Here is a 27,725-nt window from a genome sequence, read left to right on the forward strand (position 1 = left end):
ACCCTGCATGTGCTAGGTGAGCACTCTAATGCTGAGCCAGAACCCAAGCCCTTATTTTTTTTTCCTTATTGCACTAGATGGGGCTCCCTGTTGAATGGGGTCCCACTGTTGAATAAGAGAGGTAAGAGATGACATCCTTATCTTATTCTTGATTAGGGGGAAAATATTAAGTCTTTCACCATTAAATATGATGATACCTGTAAGATATTTGAAGATATCCTTCAATCTGATTAAGAAATTTCTTTTTTACTAGTCTGCTGAGAGTTTTATCATTAATAAGTATTTGAATTTATAAAATATTTTTCTATATCATTTGATATAATCATGTGGTCTATCTTCTTTAGCCCATTAATGTGGTAAATTAAATTGTTATTTGAGTGTTGATCTTACCCTGGGATTAGCTCCTCTTGTTTGTCATGTATTATTCCTCTTATATATAGTTGGATTCACTTACTAATATCTTATTATATTAAAAGATATTAAAATATATTGTTATATCTTTTTTTCTTTTTAAAAATTTGTTCTAATTAATTATACATGACAGTAGAATGCACTTTGACACATTATATATAAGTGGAATATAATTTCTCATTCTTGTGGTTGTACATGATGTAGAATCACACTGGTTGTGTAGTCATATATGCACATAGGGTAATAATGTCCAATTCATTTTACGGTTCTTCCTACCCTCATACCCCCTCCCCTCCTTTCACTCCACTTTACCTAAAGTAACTCTCTTCTTCCCTAGCTCCCTCCCCTTATTGTGAATTAGCATCACATATCAGAGAAAATATTTGGTCTTTGGCTTGGTGGGATTGGCTTATTTCACTTAGCATGATATTCTCCAGTTCCATCCATTTACCAGGAAATACCATCATTTTATTCTTTAAGTCTGAGTAATATTCCATTGCATATTATATACCACATTTTCTTTATCCATTCATCTGTTGAACCAACCTAAGTTGGTTCCATAGTTTAGCTACTGTGAGTTGAGCTGCTATAAACATGGATGTGGCTGCATCACTATAGTATGCTGATTTTAAGACCTTTGAGTATAAACTGCGGAGTGGGATAGCTGGGTCAAATGGTGGTTCCATTGCACATTTTCTGAGGAATCTCCATACTACTTTCCACAATGGTTGCCAATTTGCAGTCCCACTGGCAATGTATGAGTATACCTTTTTCCCACATTCTCACCAACATTTATTGTTGCTTGTATTTTTTTTAGTTGTAGGTAGACTTAATACCTTTATTTTATTCATTTATTTATGTGGTGCTGAGACTTGAACCCAGTGGCCCCATTTCCGCATGCAAGGCAAGCACTCTACCACTGAACCATAACGCCAGCCCATATTGTTGCTTGTGTTCTTGATAATTGTCATTCTGACTAGAATGAAATGAAATCTTAAGAGTAAATTTTTTATTGATTTTTTTTAAAAACATAAACGACAGCAGAATGTAGTAGTTTTGATTTGCATTTCTCTAATTGCTAGAGATGTTGAACATTTTTTCATGTATTTGTTGATCTATTGTATTTATTTTTCTGTAAGGTGTCTGTTCAGTTCCTTAGTCCATTTATTGATTCGGTTATTTGTTTTTTTGGTGTTAAGTTTTGTTTCTTTTTTAAAAAAAATTTTTTTAGTTGTCAATGGGCCTTTATTTTATTTATTTATACGCGGTGCTGAGTATCGAACACAGTGCCTCACACCTGTAAGGCAAGTAAGTACTCTACCAATGAGCCACAACCCTAGCCCCTGGTGTTAAGTTTTTTGAGTTCTTACCTACCTGGAGATGAATCTCTGCCGTGCATTGTTTTCCATTTTTGTTTGGTTTTAGTTTAGGGTAATTCCTGTTTCATAAAATAAATGAGTTGAGACTTGTTCCCTCCTGTTCTGTTTTCTAGAATAGTTTGTATTAAATATGTGTTATTTCCTGTTTAGATGTTTGGTACTATTCCCTGGTGAAAGTATCTGGGCTTGGGATTTTCTTTTTAGGAAGGTTTTTTTTTTTTTTTTAAACTACATATTCAACTTCTGTTGATAAAATACTATTCAAGTTAATTATTTTTTCTTAGGTGAATTTTGGTAGTTTGTGACTTACCTGGAATTGGGCCTTATCATCTTAAATTGCTGAATTTATGTGCATAGGTTGTTATATTTCCTTATCCTCTTATTCTCTCTGTAAGTTGTAGTGATCTCTCCTCTTTTGTTTCTGATATAGATCATTTGTATCTGCTCTCTTATCTCCCCTCTTATGCACTGGCAGGTTTTCTCTCTGGTTAATCTGGCTCCACGTTTATAAACTTTATTTATATTTTCAAAAAATTGTTTTAAAAACAATTTTTATTTGCATTGATTTTTCTTTTATGTTTTATTGATTTCTGATTTTTATTCTTTATTTCTATTTGCTTTGGGTTTGTTTTACCTTTTTTAAGTTTCTTAAAGATAGGAGCTTACGTTGTTTATTGAGACTTTTTTGATTTTCTAGTAAAAATATTTAATGCTTTAACTTGTTCTATATCATTGTTTAACTGAATCTCATAAAATTTGAAATGTAATTTCCCATTTTTGTTTAGTTCAAATTATTTTCTAATTTCCCTTAAGACTTAATTTTCAGTGTAAGGATAATGTAAAGTTTGTTGTTTAATTTTTCAAGTAATTGAGGATTTCTCTGGATACTGATTTCCAGAAAAATCAGTATTTTTCTGATACCGATTTCCTGTTTAATTTCATTATGGTGGAAGAAATACTTTTCATGATTTCAGTTCTTTTAACTTTGTTTTGGTTTGTTTTATGACTCAGGATTGAGTCAAAAACAAACAAAGATTAAAAAGTAGAAAAGTCAATGAACTGAAAAAGGAAAAGAAAAATCAGTGAAATTAAAAACTGTTTCTTTTAAAAGATTAATAATAAATATTCCACATGTGTACTTGAAAAGAATGCACATTCTATTGTTGACTGGAGTGTTTCATGAGTGTCAGTTCCTCTTGGTTTATAGTGTAATTTATTTCTTGTGTATTCTTGATTACTTTTAAATATATCTGTCCATCAATTGCTGAGAAAAGAGTTTGAAGACTTGAACATATTGTGTATTTTTAATTCCTTCAGTTTTTATGTGTTTTGAGCTATGTTGTTGGTTACTTCCATATTAACAATGGTTATATGATCTTGATAAATCAATCCTTTTATCTTTATGAAATGTCTACTTGTCCTGGTAAATTTCCTTGCTTTTTAGACTAATTTATGTAATATTGATAGAGTTATTTCAATTTTCTTTTGAAAGTGATATATCTTTTTCCATTTTTTCATTTTTAACTTTATCATTATATTTAAAGTAAGTTTGTTTTATAGACTATAGTTAGTGTATACTTTCTTAAGTGCTTAGTCCATTTATATTTAATTTAAATATATGTTCATATGTAGGTCCTTTTAATTTCTTTCCTGTTTATACCTTATATTTCCTTAATCTATTTCCCTTTTGCTGTCTTCTGTTGGTTGAATTGATAATTTTCTGGAACTACATTTTTTAAATTATTCATTTAATTTAGTCATTTATCAGAATTACATTTTAACTTAAAATGTGCATCTACGTTTTGTCCTTTTAATTTACCTATTGGGTTTTTATTATATCTTATTGTACACATATATACTTTAGTTGGTTATACTAGGAATTGCGGTATTTGTTTTTTAATTGCTTTTATTTTTAAATACATGATAGCGGAATGAATCACAATTCTTATTACACATATAGAACACAATTTTTTATATTTCTGATTGTATATAAAGTATGTTCACACCAATTCATGTCTTCATACATGTACTTTGGATAATGATGTCCATCACATTCCACCATCATTGCTAACCCCATGCTCTCTCCCTTCCCCTCCCACCACTCTGCCCTATCTAGAGTTCATCTATTTCTCCCATGCTCCCTCTCCCTACCCGACTACAAGTCAGTCACTTTATGTCAGAGAAAACTTTCGCCATTTGTTTTTTTGGGATTGGCTAACTTCATTTAGCATTATCTTCTTCAGCTGCATCAATTTACCTGAAAATGTCTTGATTTTATTCTCTTTTATTGCTGAGTAATATTCCATTGTGTATATATGCCACATTTTTTAATCCATTCATCTACTGAAGGACATTTAGGTTGGTTCCACAGTTTAGCTATTGTGAATTGTGCTGCTATAAACACTGATGTGGCTGTGTCCCTGTAGTATGCTGTTTTAAAGTCCTTTGGGTATAGACTGAGGAGAGGGATAGCTGAGTCAAATGGTGGTTCCATTCCCAATTTTCCAAGGAATCTCCATACTGCTTTTCATATTGGCTGCACCAATTTGCAGTCCCACCAACAATGTATTAGTGTGCCTTTTCCCCCACATCCTCGCCAATACTTATTGTTGTTTGTCTTCATAATAGCTGCCATTCTAACTGTAGTGAGATGATATCTTAGTTTTGATTTAAGAATTGCAGTATTTTTATGTGAATATGATCCTCTGTATGTATAGATTCCACATCCATGGATTCAGAAAAAAAAATCACATCTATACTGTAGAACATAAAAAGACTTTCTTTATATCATTCTCTAAACAATATAGTATAAGAACAATTTACGTAGCATTTGCGTTGTATTATATACTATAAGTGATCTACAAATCTTCTTTAAAGTATTTGGAGAGTATGCATAGATTATACACAAACCTATACCATTTTATATAAGGGGTTTGAGCATCTGAGATTTGGGTATCTGAGGGGTAACCTTAAACCCTCCCAGATGGATACTGAGGGATAACTGTCTGTAATTTTTCACAGTTCGCTGAGAACTAATATTTTACCACTTCAGGTAGAATGTAGAAGCCTTTCCACTATGTAAGTCCCCTTAACCATTGAGGATTGTGGTTGATATGTGTTTATACATTAAAGATCTCACCAGGCCATCTTAATTTTTTTTTTGCTTAAAAGTCATATGTATTATAAAGAAGAGAAGGAAAGTAGTATATGATATTTGTCCAGATACTTTCCATTCTGTTTATTTCCCTTTCATTCCTGTAGTTCCATCTTCTGTCTGGTAATGTTTTTCTTCTGTAAACAGAACTTTCCTTACCATTTCTTTCATAGCAAGTCTGCTGGTCACAACTTTTTAAATTACCCTTCATTTAAGAATACCTTCATGTTGTCCTTAATTCTAAAGAACATTTTCACTGTATATTGAGTTATAAATACACAATTCAGTTGTTGTTTTTTTCCCCCACCACTTTAAAAATGTTGTTTCACTGCCTTCTGGCCTCCATGGTTTCTCAGAAGAAATCCATAGTCAGTTGTGTCATTGTTCCTTATATGGTTTGTGTTGCTTTTCTTTGGCTGCTTCCAAGGTTTTTTTTTAGAGAGAGAATTTTTTTAATATTTATTTTTTAGTTTTCAGTAGACACAACATGGGTATTTTATTTTTATGTGATGCTAAGGATCGAACCCAGCGCCCTGCGCATGCCAGGCAAGTGCGTTACCACTTGAGCCACATCCCCAACCCTGCTTCCAAGGTTTGATTCTCTCTGTGTTTGCCTTTAAGCAGTTTGGCTAAGATATCTTTATACATGGATTTTGCTGAGTTTTTCCTGTTTTGGATTCACTGAATTTCTTGAATCTACACATTTGATCATTGCAAATTTTGACAAGGTTTCAGCTATGTTTTTTTTTTTTCAAATATTTTTGTTTGTAGCACTTTCTTTCTCTTCTCTAAAACTCAGGTGTCTCAGATGCTCTCACAGTTCTGGCTGATCCTATTTTTTTTCTCCAATCTTTTCCCCTTTAACTGTTTTTACAGACAGTACCCAACTTACTATGGTTCAGCCTAAGATTTTACAACTTTACAGTGGGTTTTAAGTATATTTTCAACTTAGGGTGGATTTTTCAGGAAGTAATTATAAGTTGAGGGGCATCTTTACTGTCCTATGTATCTGTCTCAAGTTCACTGACTTTATTTTCCTATCCTTTAATAAAAATTTTAGTAGAAAAAAATCCCTTTCGTTTCTTTTTTGGATCTTCTGTTTCACTGCTGAGACTTCTGTTCAGGTTTCAAGATTGATTGTCCTCACTTGTTGACCATGTTATCATAGCAGCTTTAGAGTCTTCATCTGATAATTGCACCATCTGAGTCACTGCAGTGTTGATGTCTGTTCACTGTCTTTTCCCTTGTGAGTAGTTGAGATTTTCCTGGTTCTTTGTGTGACGAGTAGCATTAAATGATATCCAACACATTTTCAGTAATACTTTCTGTGACCTTTTTATCCTGTTTATAACCTGAATTGAACGTTCATTTTTTTTAAGTTGAACAGAATTTGATCTAGTTAGATTCACGCTTCACCTCCTGTGTGCCTTCCTCTTAGTCTTCTAACTGGGAAACTAAAATGTACCTGCCTACTCTGCTATGCTCCAGGGAGCCAGGGGCATCAATTCTCAGTCATTAAATAAGGGGAGAATAAAGAAAAAAACAAGAAGAATTTCAAATCCACTCACTCATTGGAGTACAATTCATCTTGTCATAAAGGATTCCCTTGGAAGTTTCTGTTCCACTTCTACTCACATCACCTGCTGCCACAGGACAGGATTGCATCTTAGGGGTTTATGCTTGTTTGGGCACTGGGGCAGGAGAGAAAATAAACCCACCAAAGAAACCAGGTTATGACCTACTCTTTTAGTCATATTTGCTACTCCATGCCCTTTTTTTGTTCCTTGGACAAGAGAAGATCTCTCTTGGAGATCTTTCTGTCCATACCCTGTTTACACTTTTGGGACTCAAGCTGTTTTTGAGTAGGGGCCAAGTCTAGGCTGGATATGTGATTGGGGTGGGGGCAGGATTGAATTGTGGTTTATTTGCTACTTTCTAAATGCCACCATTTTCTTTTCAGAGTTCTTAGATAGCTGATTTGTGCATTCTGACCAGGGTTTTTGAGCAAATTCAATATAGACCAAGGGGTAGTGAGATTACTGCATCTGAATCAGAAACCGTTAAAATGTTCTGGGTTTTTAAAATTGTGTTTCATTCATTTACCAAATTAAAAAAAATCCTTATAGTTATAGATGGACAGTGTGCCTTTATTTTATTTTATTTTTTATGTAGTGCTAAGGATTGAACCCAGTGCCTCATACATGCTAAGCAAGTGCTCTGCCACTGAGCTATAGCCCCAGTTCTCATTTACCAAATTTTGATTAATTAATGTTATAGCTTACAGAAGTATAAAATAATTGAATAGGATTATAAAATCCCAGGATTTGAAATTACCTTGTAAGTCATTTAGGCTGTTTACCTTTCACAAAAATCCTTTCACCTCAAATAATAAATAGTTAATGATATTTAAGATTAAGTATTTATATACCAGTATATTAAACTGATTGTCTACATTAAGTTATTTATTTGCACATAATCATATTAGAACAATATAATTCTTTGGTCTCCTTTGAACTGATGCAGAAATAAAATTCTAGAAAGCCTTTCCTCTAAAAATAAGGTCTTTGAACTAGTCACATTGCCATTACTTGAGCCTATAAGGAATGTAGAATCTTGGGTTTCAATCCAGACTTCGAATTTGAACAAGATCTCCCAAGTGATTCACTTGAAGGTTAATTTTTTCAAATCACTGGTTATAAATCATGGTCATGCAAGTAAGTTTAGGCAGTGTGGTCAGACCATCAGGGTACAGAGCTATGGATCCTCAAATTGTGAACCACCAGGGACTTGGCTTGTATTTTTTAAACTTTACAGTTTAAAAACAGTTTTGTAGCAAATGAGCACACCTAGATATTAGATTCAAACTTCTCTTTTAGTTTACAATCTTTATCTTTCATAATATTGGGCAATATACCATGTGTACAGTGGTATTCAGAGCTGTTTCACTTGTGTGCCCTTTTTTATTGGTTCATTCATTGAAGTCAACGTACATTTATTTATAATACATTCTGTATATCACAAGTCTTTTCTGCCTTTTGTGTCTGTGATGATAGGTAACCGTTAATCTGTTCCAGATGCAGCACTTGCAGGCTGCATCCCTTGCAAACAGTTTAGACTTTCCCTGTGATAGTGCCAAACTTTATGATCCAGGCCAAGAGTACAGTGAATTTGTGAAGGCTACAAAGTCAACTGAAGAAGAAAAAGTTGATGGGTAAGAATTAATATATAGATGAATTTCTAGAAATAAAACATTTACTAAGTTCCTATGTGGTATAAAGAGGTATATTTTCTAATATTGATAGAATTAACTTTAAAAATTTCTGAAAAATTGTATTTGTATTATTTTGTGGTTTCTTAGTAAGTCCATTCAATGAATAGATGTAACTCACTTGAGAGTAAAGCTTTCCATTTTGATACTGACCTCACTTCTGTGAGACTTAAAAATCCTTTGGGCATGGCAAATGACAATCATACACATTTTGAATGTCCACAAAATTTAACCTACATTTTCTACTGAGATGATACTACAAAAGTTTAATCATAACATGAATTACTGACTATTGCTATTTCTATCAATGTTTTAACTGTGAAAAGTTTTATCCATATCTCCTTAAAGAAGCTGAACCATGTAACAGTTTGTTCATTATATTTAGTTAATTATTCTACATTTATTAAATCAACAAATTTTTCTGACTATAGTACAAAGTAGATTTATTGTTAGTGCTGAGCTTTATTTGCTTTTTCTTAGGAATGTAAATAAACCATTAACAAATAGTTCCCAGATATCCAGATGTGGCCCTTCTCACTCTTTAAAGGATGTTGTATGCCTTCCTGACAGTTGTAATAAAATTGAAGAGGACAGATTGAGTTTCAATCCAGACTTTGCATTTGAACAAGATCTCCCAGGTGATTCACTTGAAGGTTAATTTTTTTCAAATCACTGGTTATAATCACTCTAACAATGGAGATCTAACAGGTGTCTTTCTTTCTTTCTTTCTTTCTTTCTTTCTTTCTTTCTTTCTTTCTTTCTTTCTTTCTTTTTAGAGAGAGTGAGAGAGGAGAGAGAGAGAGAGAGAGAGAGAGAGAGAGAGAGAGAGAGAGAGAGAGTGAGAGAATTTTTAATATTTATTTTTTTTTAGTTCTCGGCGGACACAACATCTTTGTTTGTATGTGGTGCTGAGGATCGAACCCGGGCCGCACGCATGCCAGGCGAGCGCGCTACCGCTTGAGCCACATCCCCAGCCCCTCTTTATTTCTTTTTAAAATATTTATTGTTCATTTGTAGTTGGACACAATAGCTTTATTTTATTTATTTTTATGTGGTGCTGAGGATCGAACCCAGTTTCTCATGCGTGCTAGGAGAGTGCTCTAACTCTGAGCTACAACCCTAGCCCCCAACATGTGTTTTTCACTCTGAAGAGAATACAGGTTTATGAAAGAGCAAATTGTTCATTGGTCATTAAATGAACTGGAGCTCTAGAACCAGAAAACCAGGCTTTATAATGTAACTCTGTGAGACCTAGTCATGATTGTAACCACCATGCCTGCCTTAAAGTCCATAATTGGTCATTGTTAAACAAATCTGAATTGTCTCGTTTTATGTAATGTCAGTATTTTACCTTATGAAATCTACCTGTTAGCTAAGTTTTGACTTTAAATATTCTTTTCTTAAAAGTGGTTCATTTTTAAAAATATTTTTTTAGTTGTTGACAGACCTTTATTTTATTTATTTATACATGGTGCTGAGAATTGAACCCGTGCCTCACACATGCCAGGCAAGTGCACTACCACTGAGCCCCAACCCAGCCCAAAGATGGTTCTTTTTAGAATATATGACAGCAGAATGCATTTTGATTCATTGTACACAATTGCAGCACAACTTTTCATTTCTCTGGTTGTATACTATGTAGTGTTGCACCATATGTGCAGTCATACATGTACCTAGGGTAATGATGTCCATCTCATTCCATCATTTTTCCTGTCTCCATGCCCCTTCCCCTTCACCCTCCCCTTGGCCCAATGAAAGTTCCTTCATTTTTCCCATCTGTCCCCCACACCCATCCACCTCCATGGATCAGCGTCCACTTATCAGAATATTTCGCCTTTGGATTTTTGGGGTTGGCTTACTTTGCTTAGCATGATATTCTCCATCTCCATCCATTTACCTGCAAATGCCATAATTTTATTCTCTTTTAATGCCGAGTAATATTCCATTGTGTACGTATACCACAGTTTCTTTATCCATTCATCTGTTGAAGGGCATCTGTGGTGCTGGGGATATAGGTCAGTTGGTAGAGTGGTTGCCTCACGTGCACAAGGCCATGAGTTCAATCCCCAGCAACCCCTGCCCCCCCCCCCACCCCGCAAAAAAAAAAAAAAAGATTCTTCTTTCATAAGATCATGGACATTTGGGATGTTTAGTGACTTAGAGTACTGGAGGGAGCAGTGAATCTGGATCCTTGGATTCAGAATTTATAAGTCCAGGTACATAAATATTTAAGTCTATCAGTAAAATTCAATGAAATTATTAAAATAATCATTTGGGGAATATTTATAACTAACTTATTTTTATAATGAAGTGTCTCAAATATAGATGAGAATATACATATATATGTACAGATTAAAGAAAGAGAATAAAACAGACCCTCAATAAAAATATTAGGACATTGGAAGCACCCTGGGTACTCCTTCTTGATAACACTGCTTTAGCTCCCATAAACCATTATCCTGACTATTTTTAAAATCATTCTGTAGATATTTCAAATGTTTTTAGTACCTATATGTAGTAGAGTTTTGACCTCTTCTGGATGTTGTTCAAATTCAATCATACTATTTTGTGACTTAATTCATGCATGTTATGTTAATGTGAATAGTTGGCCTTATTTTTACTACTGTATTCTAGTCCATGAACTTGAATATCATGATTGATCTTTTGAATTGTTTTGCAGTAATTGCTATAATAAACAATTCCATTATGCCAATCCTTGAGCCTATGATTGATTATTGCTATTTTTTTTACAAATGTGCTTTAAGGTACCATGATATAAATAGTCTCAAAATACTTGTAGAGCAAATGTTTTGAACTCCCTCTTAGTAATATCAAAGAGGATAATTCACCATGGGTTTTATAGCTAGCAGGAGAAGTAGCATTTAAAGCCAGGAGATTCTTGCTTCCACATTCTTCTACCAAAGACTGCTATAGTCCTTTCTGGCTATCTGCCTTCCTTCTAGACTCATGATGGGGATGTTTTAGGGTTTGACCTCATCAAATTCCAAAGCCATTTTTAAAGTATTTTACATATTGCACAGTTTTATACATTCAGATTAATGTCTTGTATTTAAAGTTAGAATTTTTGCCATGCAGCACTGGGGTTTGTATATTAATTAACAGGTGCCACTTTCTCATTTCCCAGTACCTCTATTCAAGGGACACTCTGGAGCCTAAATATTTAACTGAATATTCTAGGTAGTGCCAGAAATTAAGACCTAATCTAGAGCAACCCTTAACCCATTTGCAATCTTGTAGATGTCATGTGATGAAGACAAAAATTTGGAATTTCTATCTCATGATAAATGGGTGAGACTGAGGGATGCCTTACTTGAGGAAAGAAACTTAAGGACATGGAATGAAATGAATTAGAGTTCTTGTTTGCCCCTGTGAGAAAAAAAAATATGTCCAAAGACTGAGATTCATACAGAGTCAGATTTTTGTTCAATAATATAAGGGAACTGTTTTATAATTAGAATAGTTCTAAAATGGAACATGTGAACTTGTGATTTTTTAGTCATTGGGAACACATTCAAAGTAAAAAATAGACACCCACCTGTGAGCATATTGAACAGAATAATCCTTTTGAGGAGAAGGTGTTGCTTAAAATCATTTATGAAAAGTGTTACTAACTGAAGCTAAGATTGCTTAAAGACCTTGAGTTAAAGTGAATTCTTTACTCAGTTGTAGACTTGTTTATAATTTCAGCAGAGTAAATCTCTGCTAGTCATTCAACTTCCAAACATGCTTTGATATATACATAGTAGTGTCCTGTGACATAGTTTGAACTTGTGATTTCAGCTTTTGGCTAGAGATCCCTAGGTTCTCCCTGTTTCCTATCTCCTGATTTACTAATAACATAATTTAATTTTACTATTGGATTATCGGGATCAAATAATTTTTGTATATTTTAGAAGGCCTTAGATTGTATTGTGTACATTTATTAATAATTTAATAAACATTTAATGACAACTTTACTATTTTGCTAGCCACTCTGTCAGATATTAGATATAGAACATGAATATAAGATACTACCTTTTTTATACTTTTATTTTATTTATTTATTTTTATGTGGTGCTGAGGATCAAACCCAGAGCCTTGGACATGCTAGGCAAGTGCTCTACCACTGAGCCACAACTCCAGCCCCTAGATACTACCTTTGTGAAGCTTACAACCTCTAATACTTTCTATCAGAAGTTGGCAATAAGTTCTCATAGGAATATATGATCCTAAGTTTTAAATTCATTTGGAAAAGTCAGATAAATTTAGTTAAATTCCTTTTGTTCCCAAGAAGGAATGAGCATCATAATTCCCTGTTATCTAGAGTATAAGAATGAAAGCAAATTTTTGGATTGAAGCTAATAAAATAGTGTGACTTGCATAATTCCAAAAATATTGTCATTTCCCCTTTCTGTTCTAAAATAAATAGCCAGGCAATGGTATCAACAATTTTCTTTTAGGAGACTTTCATCAAAAACTCCCACAAACTCCATTCAGTAGAACCATGCCTTCTGCAGATGATTTAGATGAAAGAGAGCCACTTTAGAAGCTGGTATTATATTGTATTAGCCTGAATGAAAACCCATTAAACTAGCTGAAGTAGTAGCATCTCATAAGATCTGAAAGATAGTATAATTTTAAAGAATAATTACTTTGCTGTGTAATAAACAAAAGCATCACACAGTAACTTAAATATATCCCAGTAATTATGTTCAAATATTAGTTAAAAATGTACTAATCAGCTATCTGAAATACAAATAGAAGAATAAGTGGCAGGGTTAGGAATAACAGTTTAGTGGTAGAGTACTTGCTTAGCATGCACAAGGTCATAGGTTCAATTCCTAGCACTACAAGCACACACACACACACAAATAGCAACAAAATTAGTAGATCTGAGATGTATTGGCATGGTATTAAAATAGCAGGCTAGGTCTGGTCTTCTTTCATGAACCCAGTATAATGACTTACTGTTAAAAGGAAGCATGACTGAGAAAGTCTGAGAAATCTCCTTTGAAAGAAAGAGTATAAGAAACCAAGCAGGAAGAGCAGATTCAGTGTACTTCTTGAGAATAAGGAATGTTTTGGGTGTTGAAGGATATAAAAGTAAAGTCAGTTACCTTAGTGACTCAAATTAGACTCTCATAAATTAATTTTGTACATTTGATACCTGTAATACCAATATAATATTAAAATATAATAAGCTAGATTGCCTGTAATTTTATAATGAATAAAGAGGAGCTTTATCCTTAATGTAAATAATTCTAGCATACTTGCCTCATGTAATTGTATTTCTTTGAAACATTTATAGCATTTATAATGCTGTGTAAAGGGCATGTTAATATTATTAAGTATAAATATGCTGATTCTTTTTTTTTAATATTTTTTTTCCTGGTACTGGGGACTGAACCCAGAATACTCTATCAAATGAACTGTAATCCTCAGCCTTTTTCATTTTTAATTTCAAGACAGTGTCTCACTGAGTTGCTGAGGTGGGCGTCAAACTTGTGATTCTCCTGCCTTAGCCCCCTGAGTTGCTAGGATCACAGGCATACACCATTGTGCCTGGCTTAAATGTGCTGATTCTAAAAACATTATGCCATAGTATCTTAAAAATTTTATTGATTTGATGGTGATTTTTACTCATGGATAAAATGTTGAGTAAAAGTTTGTGTTTTATAAAAGAGATCTATAAAGGAGATTTTTTTCATGTTAGAAACTCAAAATAATAACTTTTTATAATATATGAATAATCTCAAAGTCTAAAAATTATTCCAAGTACAATATCATGTAGTATTTTTTTTTTGTCATTTTACCCTTCTTATATTTCTGTTATAAGAACCCAGTTCCCTTGGAGCATTTAAGAAACCATTGATGTCAAAGGCAGCTGTTACTCACAAGTTCCGAAAATTGAAATCCCCCTCAAAATGCAGATATTGTGAAGGCATTGTAGTGTTCCAAGGTGTTAAATGTAAGGAGGTAAGATCTTTTTGGAATCACATTGGCCCCCTTATTTTTTTGCTATATACTTTTTTTTTTGTTATGGTTTTACTTATTAGGAGATGTGTGTGTATTCACACACAAGTATTAAATATATATAAATTTGTTGTTTATACTCCTGGGAATTAAACTCAGGGTCTTGTGCATGCCAGGCAAGCACTCTACCCCTGAGCAATATCCCCACCCTTTTTAAATTGTGTTTTGAAATGGGGGTCTTTCTATGTTGAGCTGGCCTTCAACTTGTGATCTTCCTGTTTCAACCCCTCAAGTAGCTGGAATCATAGGCATATGCCATCACACCTGGCTCTGCCAGTACATTTTTAATAAAGTCCCACAGTTTATCTTCTATAGTTTTCTACATTGTTTTGCTGTTAAATGTATTTCATAAACCACAAGTAATACTTTTTAACTCGTTTTTGTTGTTATTAGTCTGGCTGTAGTTTGCTTAGTTTTGAATAGTTTTAGGGTGAGTTAATCAGTTTTAAAATATCATTTTCTTGTAGTGTCTCCTTGTTTGTCATCATAAATGTATGGAAAACTTAGTTATCTTTTGTGGTCACCGGAAACTTCTGGGGAAAACACACTTATTTGGAGCAGAATTCACACGAGTTACAAAAAAAGAGCCAGATGGCATTCCTTTTATACTCAAAATATGTGCTTCAGAGATTGAAAAGAGAGCCTTGTGTTTACAGGTATGTTGTTAAAACATAATGCCTGTGTGATTTGTTTTAATGAAAAAGAGACTTTAAGAAAAATCAATACTCTCTGTTTTTAATAACTGAATTTATTCACATTTATTTGGGAAATGTTAATTTATTTGACTTTAACTTGTTTTTTTCCTAAAATACTAATACAAATTGAAGGAGATACATCAAATATGTTTAGATGTCTAAATTTAGCCCTTTGTACTTAAGTAGAATTTTGCATCATTTTTTTTCTTTTCTATTCAAGGGAATTTATCGTGTCAGTGGAAACAAAGCAAAAACTGCAAAACTGTGTCAAGCTTTGGAGAATGGAATGCATTTGGTAGACATGTCAGAATTTAATTCACACGACATCTGTGAAGCCTTAAAATTATACCTTCGACAGGTAAAGTTTTTATTGTAAACTACATCAAATAAAAAGAGCAAAAATATATTTTATATTTCATATATTTTCATTGGCACAGATTATGTCGATGTCTTTCTATTTTTTTGATTAGAGCATTATATTTATACATAGTAGCTAGGTTTATCCTGACAATTTCATACATGCATAGATCTGACTCACTCTACTTCGGTCCTCTTTTTTCCTCCCTTTATCTCCCCACTCCACTCCACTGATCCTCCCATGTTGATGTTTTTCTCATTATTAATGTACAGATCATAAAATGTATATAAAATATACGTACAATTTAAAGAACAATAATAATAAAAACAAATTCCACTTAAGAAAATAAAATATTACTATTCCTTGTACAAGACTTCCATGTACCTCTTCCATGTTGCAGCCTCCCAACTCCATCTCGGAGGTCCCTCCTAACCATGTTAAAGGGATAAACATACAGGAATAAATAACACTCATTAAGTTTTTGTTATCTTTAAGTTTTAGAACACTGACTAAAAGCATAAATGTATCTGTATAAGTAAAGGCCAGTGTTCACACTGTTAGGAATATTCAATAAGTAGGACAGTATCTAGATCATAGTCTAGCTTTGCCTTCAGTGATGTTTCAAAATAGCTATTTGGGGAGGTTAGTAGGCAAGGCCATGAAGTTCATAATATTTGGGGCATCAGGCATAACTCTTCCTATAAGGTGGATACTAGAAGTCTAGCAGGAATATGGTCAGGGAGTGGGCTGTCCTATATTGTCATTTTCTATGTTCACCGTTATACCTGCAGTTTGCGGGAATAGGTAAACACACACACACACACACACACACACACACACACACACACACATCTGTGGAGTGAAGTGACGTTGCTGGCTTTAGGCAGCAGCTTACAGAGGGGTTACAGGAACTTAATTGGCATTTTGTCATGAGCCAAGTACAAAATGATTTGGGTCAGATCCAGCTGGCATCTATCCCTGGGTGAAAATGAAGAGATAATCATAGAGTCATGCTGATAAGTCCTTGATCTGTCCTTCTCTGTTGTTCTTTTGCTCCCTTGCAGATCCTTTTTAATTTGGTTATTAGCTGTCATCCTGAGATCCATTCTCCTCTCCTCTCTTTTGTGATGGAACACTTCTCCTGTTTTCCTTGTTTGGGGGGTATTCTGTTTTGGTTATGTCTGTCCTTTAAGTAGGATTAAATATTTGAAACCTTTTCATCCGTAAATGTTTTCCTCCTGTCTTGACAGAAATGGACTAGTGTAGATAGTGTGGGACTTTTTAGTATTGTAGGCTGGAAATTCTTTTTCCTCTGAATTTTGAAGGCAAGGTTTTTTTTTTGTTGTTGTTGTTCTGTTCACACTGTGAATCCATCTTATTTCATTCCTAACTCTGTGCCTATTGTTTTGTCCCTGTATAGCTAATAGAATCTCTCCCATGCCACATTATTCTAAGATTTTACAGTGATGAATAATGATGTGGATATATTTCCATCCACTATTCTGGCCACTCCATGAGCTCTGATAGTTGTCAGTGCTTTAGTTCTTTGAACTTTTCTTGATTTTTATTGCCCATTTCCCCCTCTTTCTTTGTACTCTCTAGTTGAAGCTCTTGTTTGCATACTCAATAACCCATACAGGTTCTCTAGTTCCCTTACCTTTCCTCTATTCTTCTTCTTTCTTTCTTCAATAACTTTCTAAGATATTTCCTCAGCTTTATCTTCTTGACTAATATAAATTACTTCATTCCTGAGATCATATTTTAATTTTCAAGAATTATGATTTTCTATTCCTTTGATAACATTTTTTTAAAATGACTATATCATGCTATTTTCCTGTGGATAGTCATAGATTTTTTTGTAAGGGTTCTTTTCTCTATTTAGTCTCTAACCCTCTGAATAAATACAATGTGACCCTCATATATAACATTAAATTTTCTATAGCCATATAAAATTTTAAAAATAGGTAAAGTTAATTTTAATATATTATTTAACATTTTGAATATTATTTTAAAATTATGAGATATTTATTTATTGATTTATATTTGAGCTCTTAGTCTTTGAAATCTAGTATCTATTTTTTCATTTAGAGCACATCTTAATTTTGATCAGTTATACTTCCAGTACTTTTTCACCATATATGACTAGTGGTCAGCATATTGACAGCATAGTTTTAGGCCTTCAATTTGTTTTTTTATACCCATTTTGATTTTTGTCTTTAATGATGTCTAGTTATGTTAGATTTTGGACTTGAAATCTCTTTGGAAGCTCTCAAACACATCAAGGCTTTTTAAAAACTTGGAACTTTATTATAAAGTGGTCTAGATGGACCGTTTGATATATGCCTGATTACATGTCTCTAGTTCCCTGCTCTTGGACTGGTTTGATCCCCCTGGAAAAGGGTTTTCCTTGCCTAGAGATACGGTACCAATGCTGTGGGAGCCAGGGTGGGAACGATGATTGCAGGATCTGTGCATTCAGTGTGCATACAGCCAACAAATCCCCATTTTCAGACAGTAACCTCCCTGTTCCTTAGGTTTGGCATTGCCCCCATTCAGAGAGCCTCTGTATCATGTTGCCCAGAGAAAACATTTCCAGATTTTTAGGAAGGAGATTGCTTGAGAACATGGAGTGGAGACAGGATTCTATAGAGAGCTAAGCTGTCTCAGCTGGCCCACCTGCACCCTACCCCGGGGTCAGAGGACCTGGTACTTATTGTCCAAGTCCCTTTAGGATTCTGAAAATCATGTTGAATGATAAGGGGTCAGCTTTCTTGTAACTGTTGCATCAGGACTTGTTTTTTTTTTTATTGGTTGTTCAAAACATTACATAGTTCTTGATATATCATATTTCACACTTTGATTCAAGTGGGTTATGAACTCCCATTTTTACCCCATATACAGATTGCAGAGTCACATCAGTTACACTTCCACTGATTTACATATTGACATACTCATGTCTGTTGTATTCTGCTGCCTTTCCTATCCTCTACTATCCCCCCTTCCCTCCCCTCCCCTCCCCTCTTCTCTCTTTACCCCCTCTACTGTAATTCATTTCTCCCCCTTGTATTATTTTTCCCTTTCCCCTCACTTCCTCTTGTATGTAATTTTGTATAACCCTAAGGGTCTCCTTCCATTTCCAAGCAATTTCGCTTCTCTCTCCCTGTCCCTCCCACCTCTCATCCCTGTTTAATGTTAGTCATCTTCTCATGCTCTTCTTCCCTACTCTGTTCTTAGTTACTCTCCTTATATCAAAGAAGACATTTGGCATTTGTTTTTTAGGGATTGGCTAGCTTCACTTAGCATAATCTGCTCTAATGCCATCCATTTCCCTCCAAATTCTATAATTTTGTCATTTTTTAATGCAGAGTAATACTCCATTGTGTATAAATGCCACATTTTTTTTTATCCATTTGTCTATTGAAGGGCATCTAGGTTGCTTCCACAGTCTTGCTATCGTGAATTGTGCTGCTATGAATATCGATGTAGCAGTGTCCCTGTAGCATGCTCTTTTTAGGTCTTTAGGGAATAGACCCAGAAGGGGAATAGCTGGATCAAATGGTGGTTCCATTCCCAGCTTTCCAAGAAATCTCCATACTGCTTTCCAAATTGGTTGCACCAATTTGCAGTCCCACCAACAATGAATAAGTGTACCCTTTTCCCCACATCCTCGCCAGCACTTGTTGTTTGTTTGACTTCATAATGGCTGCCAGTCTTACTGGAGTGAGATGATATCTTAGGGTGGTTTTGATTTGCATTTCTCTGACTGCTAGCAATGGTGAGCATTTTTTCATGTACTTGTTGATTGATTGTATGTCCTCCTCTGAGAAGTGTCTGTTTAGGTCCTTGGCCCATTTGTTGATTGGGTTATTTGTTATCTTATTGTATAATTTTTTGAGTTCTTTATATACTCTGGATATTAGGGCTCTATCTGAATTGGGAGGAGTAAGATTTGTTCCCATGATGTAGGCTCCCTATTTACCTCTCTTATTGTTTCTTTTGCTGAGAAAAAACTTTTTAGTTTGAGCAAGTCCCATTTGTTGATTCTAGATATTAATTCTTGTGCTATGGGTGTCCTGTTGAGGAATTTGGAGCCCGACCCCACAGTGTGTAGGTCGTAGCTAACTTTTTCTTCTATCAGATGCCTTGTCTCTGGTTTGATATCAAGCTCCTTGATCCATTTTGAGTTAACTTTTGTGCATGGCGAGAGAAAGGGATTCAGTTTCATTTTGTTGCATATGGATTTCCAGTTTTCCCAGCACCATTTGTTGAAGATGCTATCCTTCCTCCATTGCATGCTTTTAGCCCCTTTATCAAATATAAGAAAGGTGTAGTTTTGTGGGTTGGTTTCTGTGTCCTCTATTCTGTACCATTGGTCCACCCGCCTGTTTTGGTACCAGTACCATGCTGTTTTTGTTACTATTGCTCTGTAGTATAGTTTGAAGTCTGGTATCGCTATACCACCTGATTCACACTTCCTGCTTAGCATTGTTTTTGCTATTCTGGGTCTTTTATTTTTCCATATGAATTTCATGATTGCTTTCTCTATTTCTACAAGAAATGCCATTGGGATTTTGATTGGCATTGCATTAAACCTATAGAGAACTTTTGGTAATATCGCCATTTTGATGATGTTAGTTCTGCCTATCCATGAACAGGGTATATTTTTCCATCTTCTAAGATCTTCTTCAATTTCTCTCTTTAGGGTTCTGTAGTTTTCATTGTATAAATCTTTCACCTCTTTTGTTAGGTTGATTCCCAAGTATTTTATTTTTTTTGAGGATATTGTGAATGGAGTGGTTGTCCTCATTTCCATTTCAGAGGGTTTGTCGCTGATATACAGGAATGCCTTTGATTTATGCGTGTTGATTTTATATCCTGCCACTTTGCTGAATTCATTTATTAGCTCTAATAGTTTCTTTGTAGACCCTTTTGGGTCTACTAGGTATAGAATCATGTCATCTGCAAATAGTGATAGTTTAAGTTCTTCTTTTCCTATTTTTATGCCTTTAATTTCTTTCGTCTGTCTAATTGCTCTGGCTAGTGTTTCGAGAACTATGTTGAACAGAAGTGGTGAGAGAGGGCATCCCTGTCTTGTTCCAGATTTTAGAGGTAATGCCTTCAATTTTTCTCCATTCAGAATGATGCTAGCCTGGGGCTTACCGTAGATTGCTTTTACAATGTTGAGGTATGTTCCTGTTATCCCTATTTTTTTGAGAGTTTTGAACAAAAAGGGATGCTATACTTTGTCAAATGCTTTTTCCGCATCTATCGAGATGATCATATGGTTCTTATTTTTAAGTCTATTGATGTGGTGAATAACATTTATTGATTTCCGTATATTGAACCAGCCTTGCATCACAGGGATGAATCCTACTTGATCATGGTGTACAATTTTTTTGATATGATTTTGTATCCGATTCGCCAGAATTTTATTGAGGATTTTTGCATCTAGGTTCATTAGAGATATAGGTCTGTAGTTTTCTTTCTTTGAAGTGTCTTTGTCTGGTTTAGGAATCAGGGTGATGTTGGCCTCGTAGAATGAATTTGGAAGTTCTCCCTCTTTTTCTATTTCCTGAAATAGCTTGAAAAGTATTGGTATTAGTTCCTCTTTAAAGGTTTTGTAAAACTCTGCTGTATACCCATCCGGTCCTGGGCTTTTCTTAGTTGGTAATCTTTTGATGGTTTCTTCTATTTCCTCAATTGATATTGGTCTGTTTAGGTTGTCTATATCCTCCTGTCTCAATCTGGGCAGATTATATGACTTAAGAAATTTATCGATGCCTTCACTATCTTCTATTTTATTGGAGTATAAGGATTCAAAATAATTTCTGATTATCTTCTGTATTTCTGAAGTGTCTGTTGTGATATTGCCTTTTTCATCCTGTATGCTAGTAATTTGAGTTCTCTCTCTTCTTCTCTTCGTTAGCATGGCTAAGGGTCTGTCGATCTTATTTATTTTTTCAAAGAACCAACTTTTAGTTTTATCAATTTTTTTCAATTGTTTCTTTTGTTTCGATTTCATTAATTTCAGCTCTGATTTTAATTATTTCTTGCCTTCTACTTCTTTTGCTGTTATTTTGCTCTTCTTTTTCTAGGATTTTGAGATGAAGTATGAGATCATTTATTTGTTGTTTTTTTCTTTTTTTAAGGAATGAACTCCATGCAATGAATTTTCCTCTTAGAACTGCTTTCAATGTGTCCCATAGATTCGGATATGTTGTGTCTGTGTTTTCATTTATCTCTAAGAATTTTTTAATTTCCTCCTTAATGTCTTTTATAACCCATTGATCATTCAGTAACCTATTGTTCATTCTCCAAGTGATGCATGATTTTTCCTTCCTTCTTTTATCATTGATTTTCAGTTTCATTCCATTATGGTCAGATAAGATGCATGGTATTATCTCTACTCCTTTATATTGTCTAAGAGTTGCCCTGTGACATAATATATGATCTATTTTTGAGAAGGATCCATGTGCTGCTGAGAAAAAAGTGTAACTGCTTGATGTTGGGTGGTATATTCTATACATGTCAATTAAGTCTAGGTTGTTAATTGTGTTATTGAGTTCTATAGTTTCCTTATTCAACTTTTGTTTGGAAGATCTGTCCAGTGGTGAGAGAGGTGTGTTGAAGTCTCCCATGATTATTGTATGGTGGTCTATTAGACTCTTGAACTTGAGAAGAGTTTGTTTGATGAACATAGCTGCACCATTGTTTGGGGCATATATATTTATGATTGTTATGTCTTGTTGGTGTATGGTTCCCTTGAGCAGTATGTAGTGTCCCTCTTTATCCCTTTTGATTAACTTTGGCTTGAAATCTATTTTATTTGATATGAGCATGGACACTCCTGCTTGTTTCCGAAGTCCATATGAGTGATATGATTTTTCCCAACCTTTCACCTTCAGTCTATGTATGTCTTTTCCTATCAAATGCGTCTCCTGTAGGCAGCATATTGTTGGGTCATGTTTTGTGATCCATTCTACTAGCCTGTGTCTCTTAATTGGTGAGTTTAAGCCATTAACATTTAGGGTTATTATTGAGATATGGATTGTTCCTCCAGCCATATTTGTTTATTTATGCTACTGAATATGGTTTGTTTTCCTCTTTGATTATTTTCCCCCCTTTACTGTCCAACCTCCCACTGTTGGTTTTCATTGTTATTTTCCATTTCCTCTTCCTGTAATGTTTTGCTGAGGATTTTTTGGAGAGATGGTTTTCTAGCTGCAAATTTTTTTAACTTTTGTTTATCATGGAAGGTTTTAATTTCATCTTCCATCTTGAAGCTTAATTTTGTTGGACACACAATTCTTGGTTGGAACCCATTTTCTTTCAGTGTTTGAAATATGTTATTCCAGGATCTTCTATCTTTCAAAGTCTTGTTGAGAGATCAGCTGTTATCCTGATTGGTTTACCCCTAAATGTAATCTGCTTCCTTTCTCTTGTAGCTTTTAAAATTCTCTCCTTATTCTGTATGTTGGGCATCTTCATTATAATGTGTCTAGGTGTGGATCTCTTATGATTATGCACATTCGGCATCCTGTAGGCTTCTAGGATTTGGGATTCTGTCTCATTCTTCAAGTCTGGGAAGTTTTCTTGAATTATTTCATTGAATATATTGCTCATTCCTTTGGTTTGGAGCTCTATGCCTTCCTATATCCCAATGACTCTTAAGTTTGGTCTTTTAATGTTATCCCATATTTCTTGGATGTTCTGCTCATGGTTTCTTAACAGTCTTGCTGAGCTGTCTATATTCTTTTCAAGTTGAAATATTTGTCTTCATTGTCTGATGTTTTATCTTCTAAGTGTTCTACTCTGCTGGTAGTATTCTCAATTGAGTTTTTAAGTTGGATTATTGCTTCCTGCCTTTCTAGGATTTCTGTTTGTTTGTTTTTTATAACCTCTATCTCCCTGTATAGTTGAACTTTTGCTTCCTGGATTTGTTTATGTATTTCATTGTTGAAGAGATCTTTCATTGTCTGATTTTGCTGTCTAATGTCTTCCTTGAGACTCCAGATCATCTGAAGCATGTATCTCCTGAATTCTTTATCTGACATTCCATCTGCTGCAGATATTACCTCTTCTAACGTTGAGTTGACCTGCATTGCTTGTGGTCCTTTCTTTCCTTGTCTCTTCATACTGTTCGCGTTTCTTTCTGCTTACTGAGACTGTTGTGTTATTGAATTTTCCCCCTATATATTTGTATTACTCTTGTATAGTTGCAAAGTCTCCCACGCAGGCGCGGGCAGGGGCTCTGCTCCTCCTCCAATTGGGGCACTGTGCCTACCACATCGGCAGGCCGCTGGGCCTGTTCTGCTGGTTGGTAGCAGGTGCGCCTACCTTGCAGGCGCGTGGGGCGGCTCTGCCACTCCCAGGTTGCCGGGCCTGTCCTGCTGGTGGGTTGCAGGTCCGGCTACCTTGCAGGCGCGGGGGGAGGGCGCACACCTATTTGTATTTAGACAGTTACGCGAAATGGAGGACGTAATGCTTGGGATGAAAGTTGGGGGGAAGGGGAAGGTAGGTGCTCTTGAAAAGAAAGAAGGAGAGGAAGATAAATAGCATCGAGGAGAATGGAAAGAGCAGTAAAACTTGGAAGGGGAGAGAGAGAGGGAAAAGGGAGAGAAAAAATTAAAATGAAATAGGAAATAAAATTAGGTCTTAGAGATCCATTTTCTTCTCTTCCCGTAGGCAAAGCTGTGCCCTCCGGGCTGAGTTTTGCCCTCAATGTGTCAACAGCAATCCCTGTAAGGCGGTTCCTGGGAGTCTCTCAATCCTGTTGGTCCAGAGCCGTTTCACCTCTACGGCCCCTCCTCCCCTTCCTCCTGCCAGCCAGCCAGGTCCTGCTCACCGGAGGCAGTTCCCCAAGGATTTGGTTACACTTTCAGCCCCACCGAGTGCTCTATTTCCCTAACTACTGAGCACTCTCGCTGTCATTCATCTAAGCCCCAGTGCTGTGGAGCTGTGGTCTGGGAGTCAATTGTTTAATTTTTCCGGACCCCTTTGGTGGGCACACCTTCGGAATCTGGCAGCTAAGACCATTGGTGTCGCTGCTGGTGGTAATAGGAGTTTGGGGTCGAGGATCCTCTCTACTTCCCTCAGCCCCTACAGTCACAACCACACTGCTGGCGGTAGGAGGAGTTGGGGGTCTGGAGTGTCCTCTGTTTCCCTCCGCCCCTACCGTCACACCCTCTCAGTTCACGGTTGGGGGATTTGAGGGTGGGGAGTCTTCTCTGCTTCCCTCTGCCCCTACAGTCACGCCCTCATCACTGGCAGTAGGGGGAGTTGGGGGTCCAGAGTCCTTTGGCCCTTAAGGTCACGCCCAAGGAGAGATTTTGAAGTTTCCCGGTTGTTTGTATCTGGTGTGGGTGGGAGTCACATACTTGCTAAAGTAGATTCCACTGGGAAGGAATCTCTTTGGCCGAACTTTGGTGACTTCCCCTCTCTGCTATGGCGGGCCCCTGGCTCCTTGCCGGAGTGTCCGAAGGGAGGGGTGGAACTGGCTTGTCTCTGGTCTGACACAATCTCTGGTTTTAGTTCCCAGTTCACTATTTCGTAAAGGGTTGGTTAGATTCCCTTCACGCTGTCTGGGGGCGGGGGTGGAGCCGTTCGCCGCATGGGCGGGGCTGTTAGTAGAGCTGGGAGGGCACGGGCTGTCTGCTGGGCCAGGCGGGGACACTTCTCGCTGCTCTGGGCCGCCAGGGGCTGCCTGTAGAGGTGGGCAGCTGCGGCCGCGAGGCTAAGATCCAGGCGGGCGGGGGTGGCCGTTCTCTGAGCGAGAGCGGGGCCTCCCGGGACGGCGGGATGGTGGGTGCCGTCTGTGGGTTCGGGCGGGCCGCGCCACTCGGGGCCGCCGGCCGCTTTCTGAAGTGGCTGGTGGCCTTGGGATTGTACCTCTGCACCCGCCGGGGGGCCGCCTGTAGAGCCGGGCAGCTGCGGCCACGTGGCTACGAGCCTGGCAGGCGTGGTGGCCGTTCGCAGGGCGAGAGCAGGGCCTCCCTGGGACGGCGGGATGGCGGGTGCCGTCTGCGGGTTCGGGCGGGCCGCGCCGCTCTGGGCCAGCGGCCGGCCGCTTGCAGAAGTGGCTGGTGGCTGCGGGACTGGACCTCCGCGCCCGCGTGGCCGGCCAAGATCCACTTGTCTGGGACAAACTGACACTTCTAATAAACCTACCAATTCCCGGCAGGTCCCCTCTTAACGGAATTTTGCTAGAAGTTCCTCAGTAGGTAGACTGCCGCTGTTCCAATGGGTCTTTCTGATCTCGTTAATGTGGAGACATTGGAATCGCTGCTTCCTCGCCGGCGGCCATGTTGGATCCCTCTGCATCAGGACTTGTTAATCTGCTCTTCTATTTGTGAATTGTTGCTTTTGTTTTCTCTATTTTCCTAGTCCTCATTGGCCTACTATATTTTAGTGGGGTTGCAGGAGAGAAAGAAATTAAGTATTAATTGCCGGATCTACAATGTTATTTCAGGAAAGTATTGATAACTCTTTAATCACATTTTACAGATACCTCAACTGAGAAATGGAGGTTGATACCTTTGAATGACTATAAGTCTCATAATGTGTCATCCTTTATTTCTTTTATTAGCCAGTCAGGGAGAGGAGATTAATTGGGTCCGATATGATAAACTTGCATTCTGTTTTAGGAATTTTGTATGTCCAAGACTTTTATGTGGGAAACTGCTCAATTCTTGCAATAGTGTTAGAGAGTAGCCTTCATTATTACCTAAAGCTCCAAGAGGTTAAGTGACTTGCTTCAGACCCCAGAGTGGTGAGGATACAAACTGATCACAGGGCAACACCCTACCTTCTATAGATAATATAGAACATCAAGTAGCCAAAGGTACACTGAAATGATAAAAAATCATTTGAGTAACTCTCACTAATTGTTGATTTTTAACAAAAAAGATATATTTTTAATGTAATTTAATGTAATTTTTAATGTAATTTTATTTCTTTAGCTCCCAGAACCATTGATTTTATTCCGATGGTACAAGGAATTTATGGACCTTGCACAAGAGATCCAACATATTAATGAAGAGCAAGATACCAAAAATGATAACCCTAAGGACAAAACATATCTAAATATGTGTGCAGAAATAAACCGAATTCTTCTAAAAAGCAAGGTCCTTCTAAGACAATTGCCAACATCAAATTTTAACAGTCTTCATTACCTTATCATACATCTTAAACGGTATGAATTTTTATACTGTCTTAACCATTTTAAATTGTACAGTGCATTAGTATTAAGTACATTTATACTGTTGTGGTATTGTTTTCAAAATGATTGTTTCATTTTTTATGATGTTTTTATTCTGTGTTGGGAAAGGGAGACATTGAATATATGTTCATGCAGCCAACACTGTTCCCTCGGATGCCCCCTGTATGCCAGGCTCTGGCTGGGCAAACCAGCATGGAAACACAGAGTTTCTGTTTGTGGGCTCATAATCTTGGGGGACAGATCTGTATATAACCACAGTACAGCATCATCCTTTTTCTAGTAGCTGTGCCCAGCATGAAGGCATGCAGAGGAAGTTTGGGATTAGGGGTAAAACAGAGGAGGCAAGCCCTTGAGTCAGATTTTAAGAACTGAGTGGGATTTGGTAGATAATGTGCAGAAAAGCATACTAGGCAGAGGGTAACAGACATGGAGACACAAGAAAACATTTTACATTAGGAAAATATAATTTCATTAGGCTATAATATAGCAAGAAGTAGCAGGAACTGAGCTACCTACAGGCCTGATAAGAAAATTATGTACCTGGCAGATGAGTTGACCATATTATTTCTGTACCTACTAAGGACTTGGAATCAGGAATTTCACATGCTCAGATTTGCCTGACAGGTCTTTCTGAAAGCAATATGAAAAATGCGTTGGAGGGGAGGCCTTCTGTAATTCAGATCTCCTTTTTAAAAAATTTATTTAAAATTTTTTTATTAGTTCTAATCAGTTATACATGACAGTAGAAAGCTTTTCAATCCATTATACACAAATGGAGCACAACTTTTCATTTCTCTGGTTGTACATGATATAGAATTGCGCCAAATATGCAGTCATACATGCATCTAGTGTAGTGATGTTCGTCTCATTCCACTATCTTTCCTACCCTCATGCCTTCTTCCCTTACCTCCTTCCTCTTGACCCAGTCAAAAATCCTCCTTTCTTCCTACAACATCATCTCCATTATGGATCAGCATCCACTTATCAGAGAGAACATTTGGCCTTTGGTGTTTTGGGATTGGCTTACTTTACTTAGCATGATATTCTCCAACTTCATCCACTTACCTGCAAATGCCATAATTTAATTCTCTTTTAATGCTGAGTAACATTCCATTGTGGATATATACACCACATTTTATTTATCCATTCATATATTGAAGGGCATTGAATTATTTCATGAAATAGAAAAGGAGGGAACCTTTCCAAATT

The 27,725-nt window shown here is 36.4% G+C and overlaps 1 protein-coding gene across 1 annotated transcript in view; it reads left to right on the forward strand.

Moving 5' to 3' along the window:
* Positions 1-27,725, forward strand: part of LOC308657319 (rho GTPase-activating protein 29-like) — a gene marked incomplete at its 3' end in the record, with an annotated part of 85,903 nt that overhangs the window by 53,241 nt on the left and 4,937 nt on the right. The window contains exons 15-20 of the mRNA XM_081308883.1: positions 7,998-8,155; positions 8,693-8,850; positions 14,049-14,188; positions 14,713-14,901; positions 15,161-15,298; positions 26,257-26,489. Coding sequence (XP_081165009.1) covers positions 7,998-8,155; positions 8,693-8,850; positions 14,049-14,188; positions 14,713-14,901; positions 15,161-15,298; positions 26,257-26,489 — 1,016 coding nt within the window. The remainder of the gene's footprint in view (positions 1-7,997; positions 8,156-8,692; positions 8,851-14,048; positions 14,189-14,712; positions 14,902-15,160; positions 15,299-26,256; positions 26,490-27,725) is intronic.

The sequence above is a fragment of the Spermophilus citellus genome (assembly GCF_964194105.1).
Source record: "Spermophilus citellus genome assembly, chromosome: 9".
NCBI lineage: Eukaryota > Metazoa > Chordata > Mammalia > Rodentia > Sciuridae > Spermophilus > Spermophilus citellus.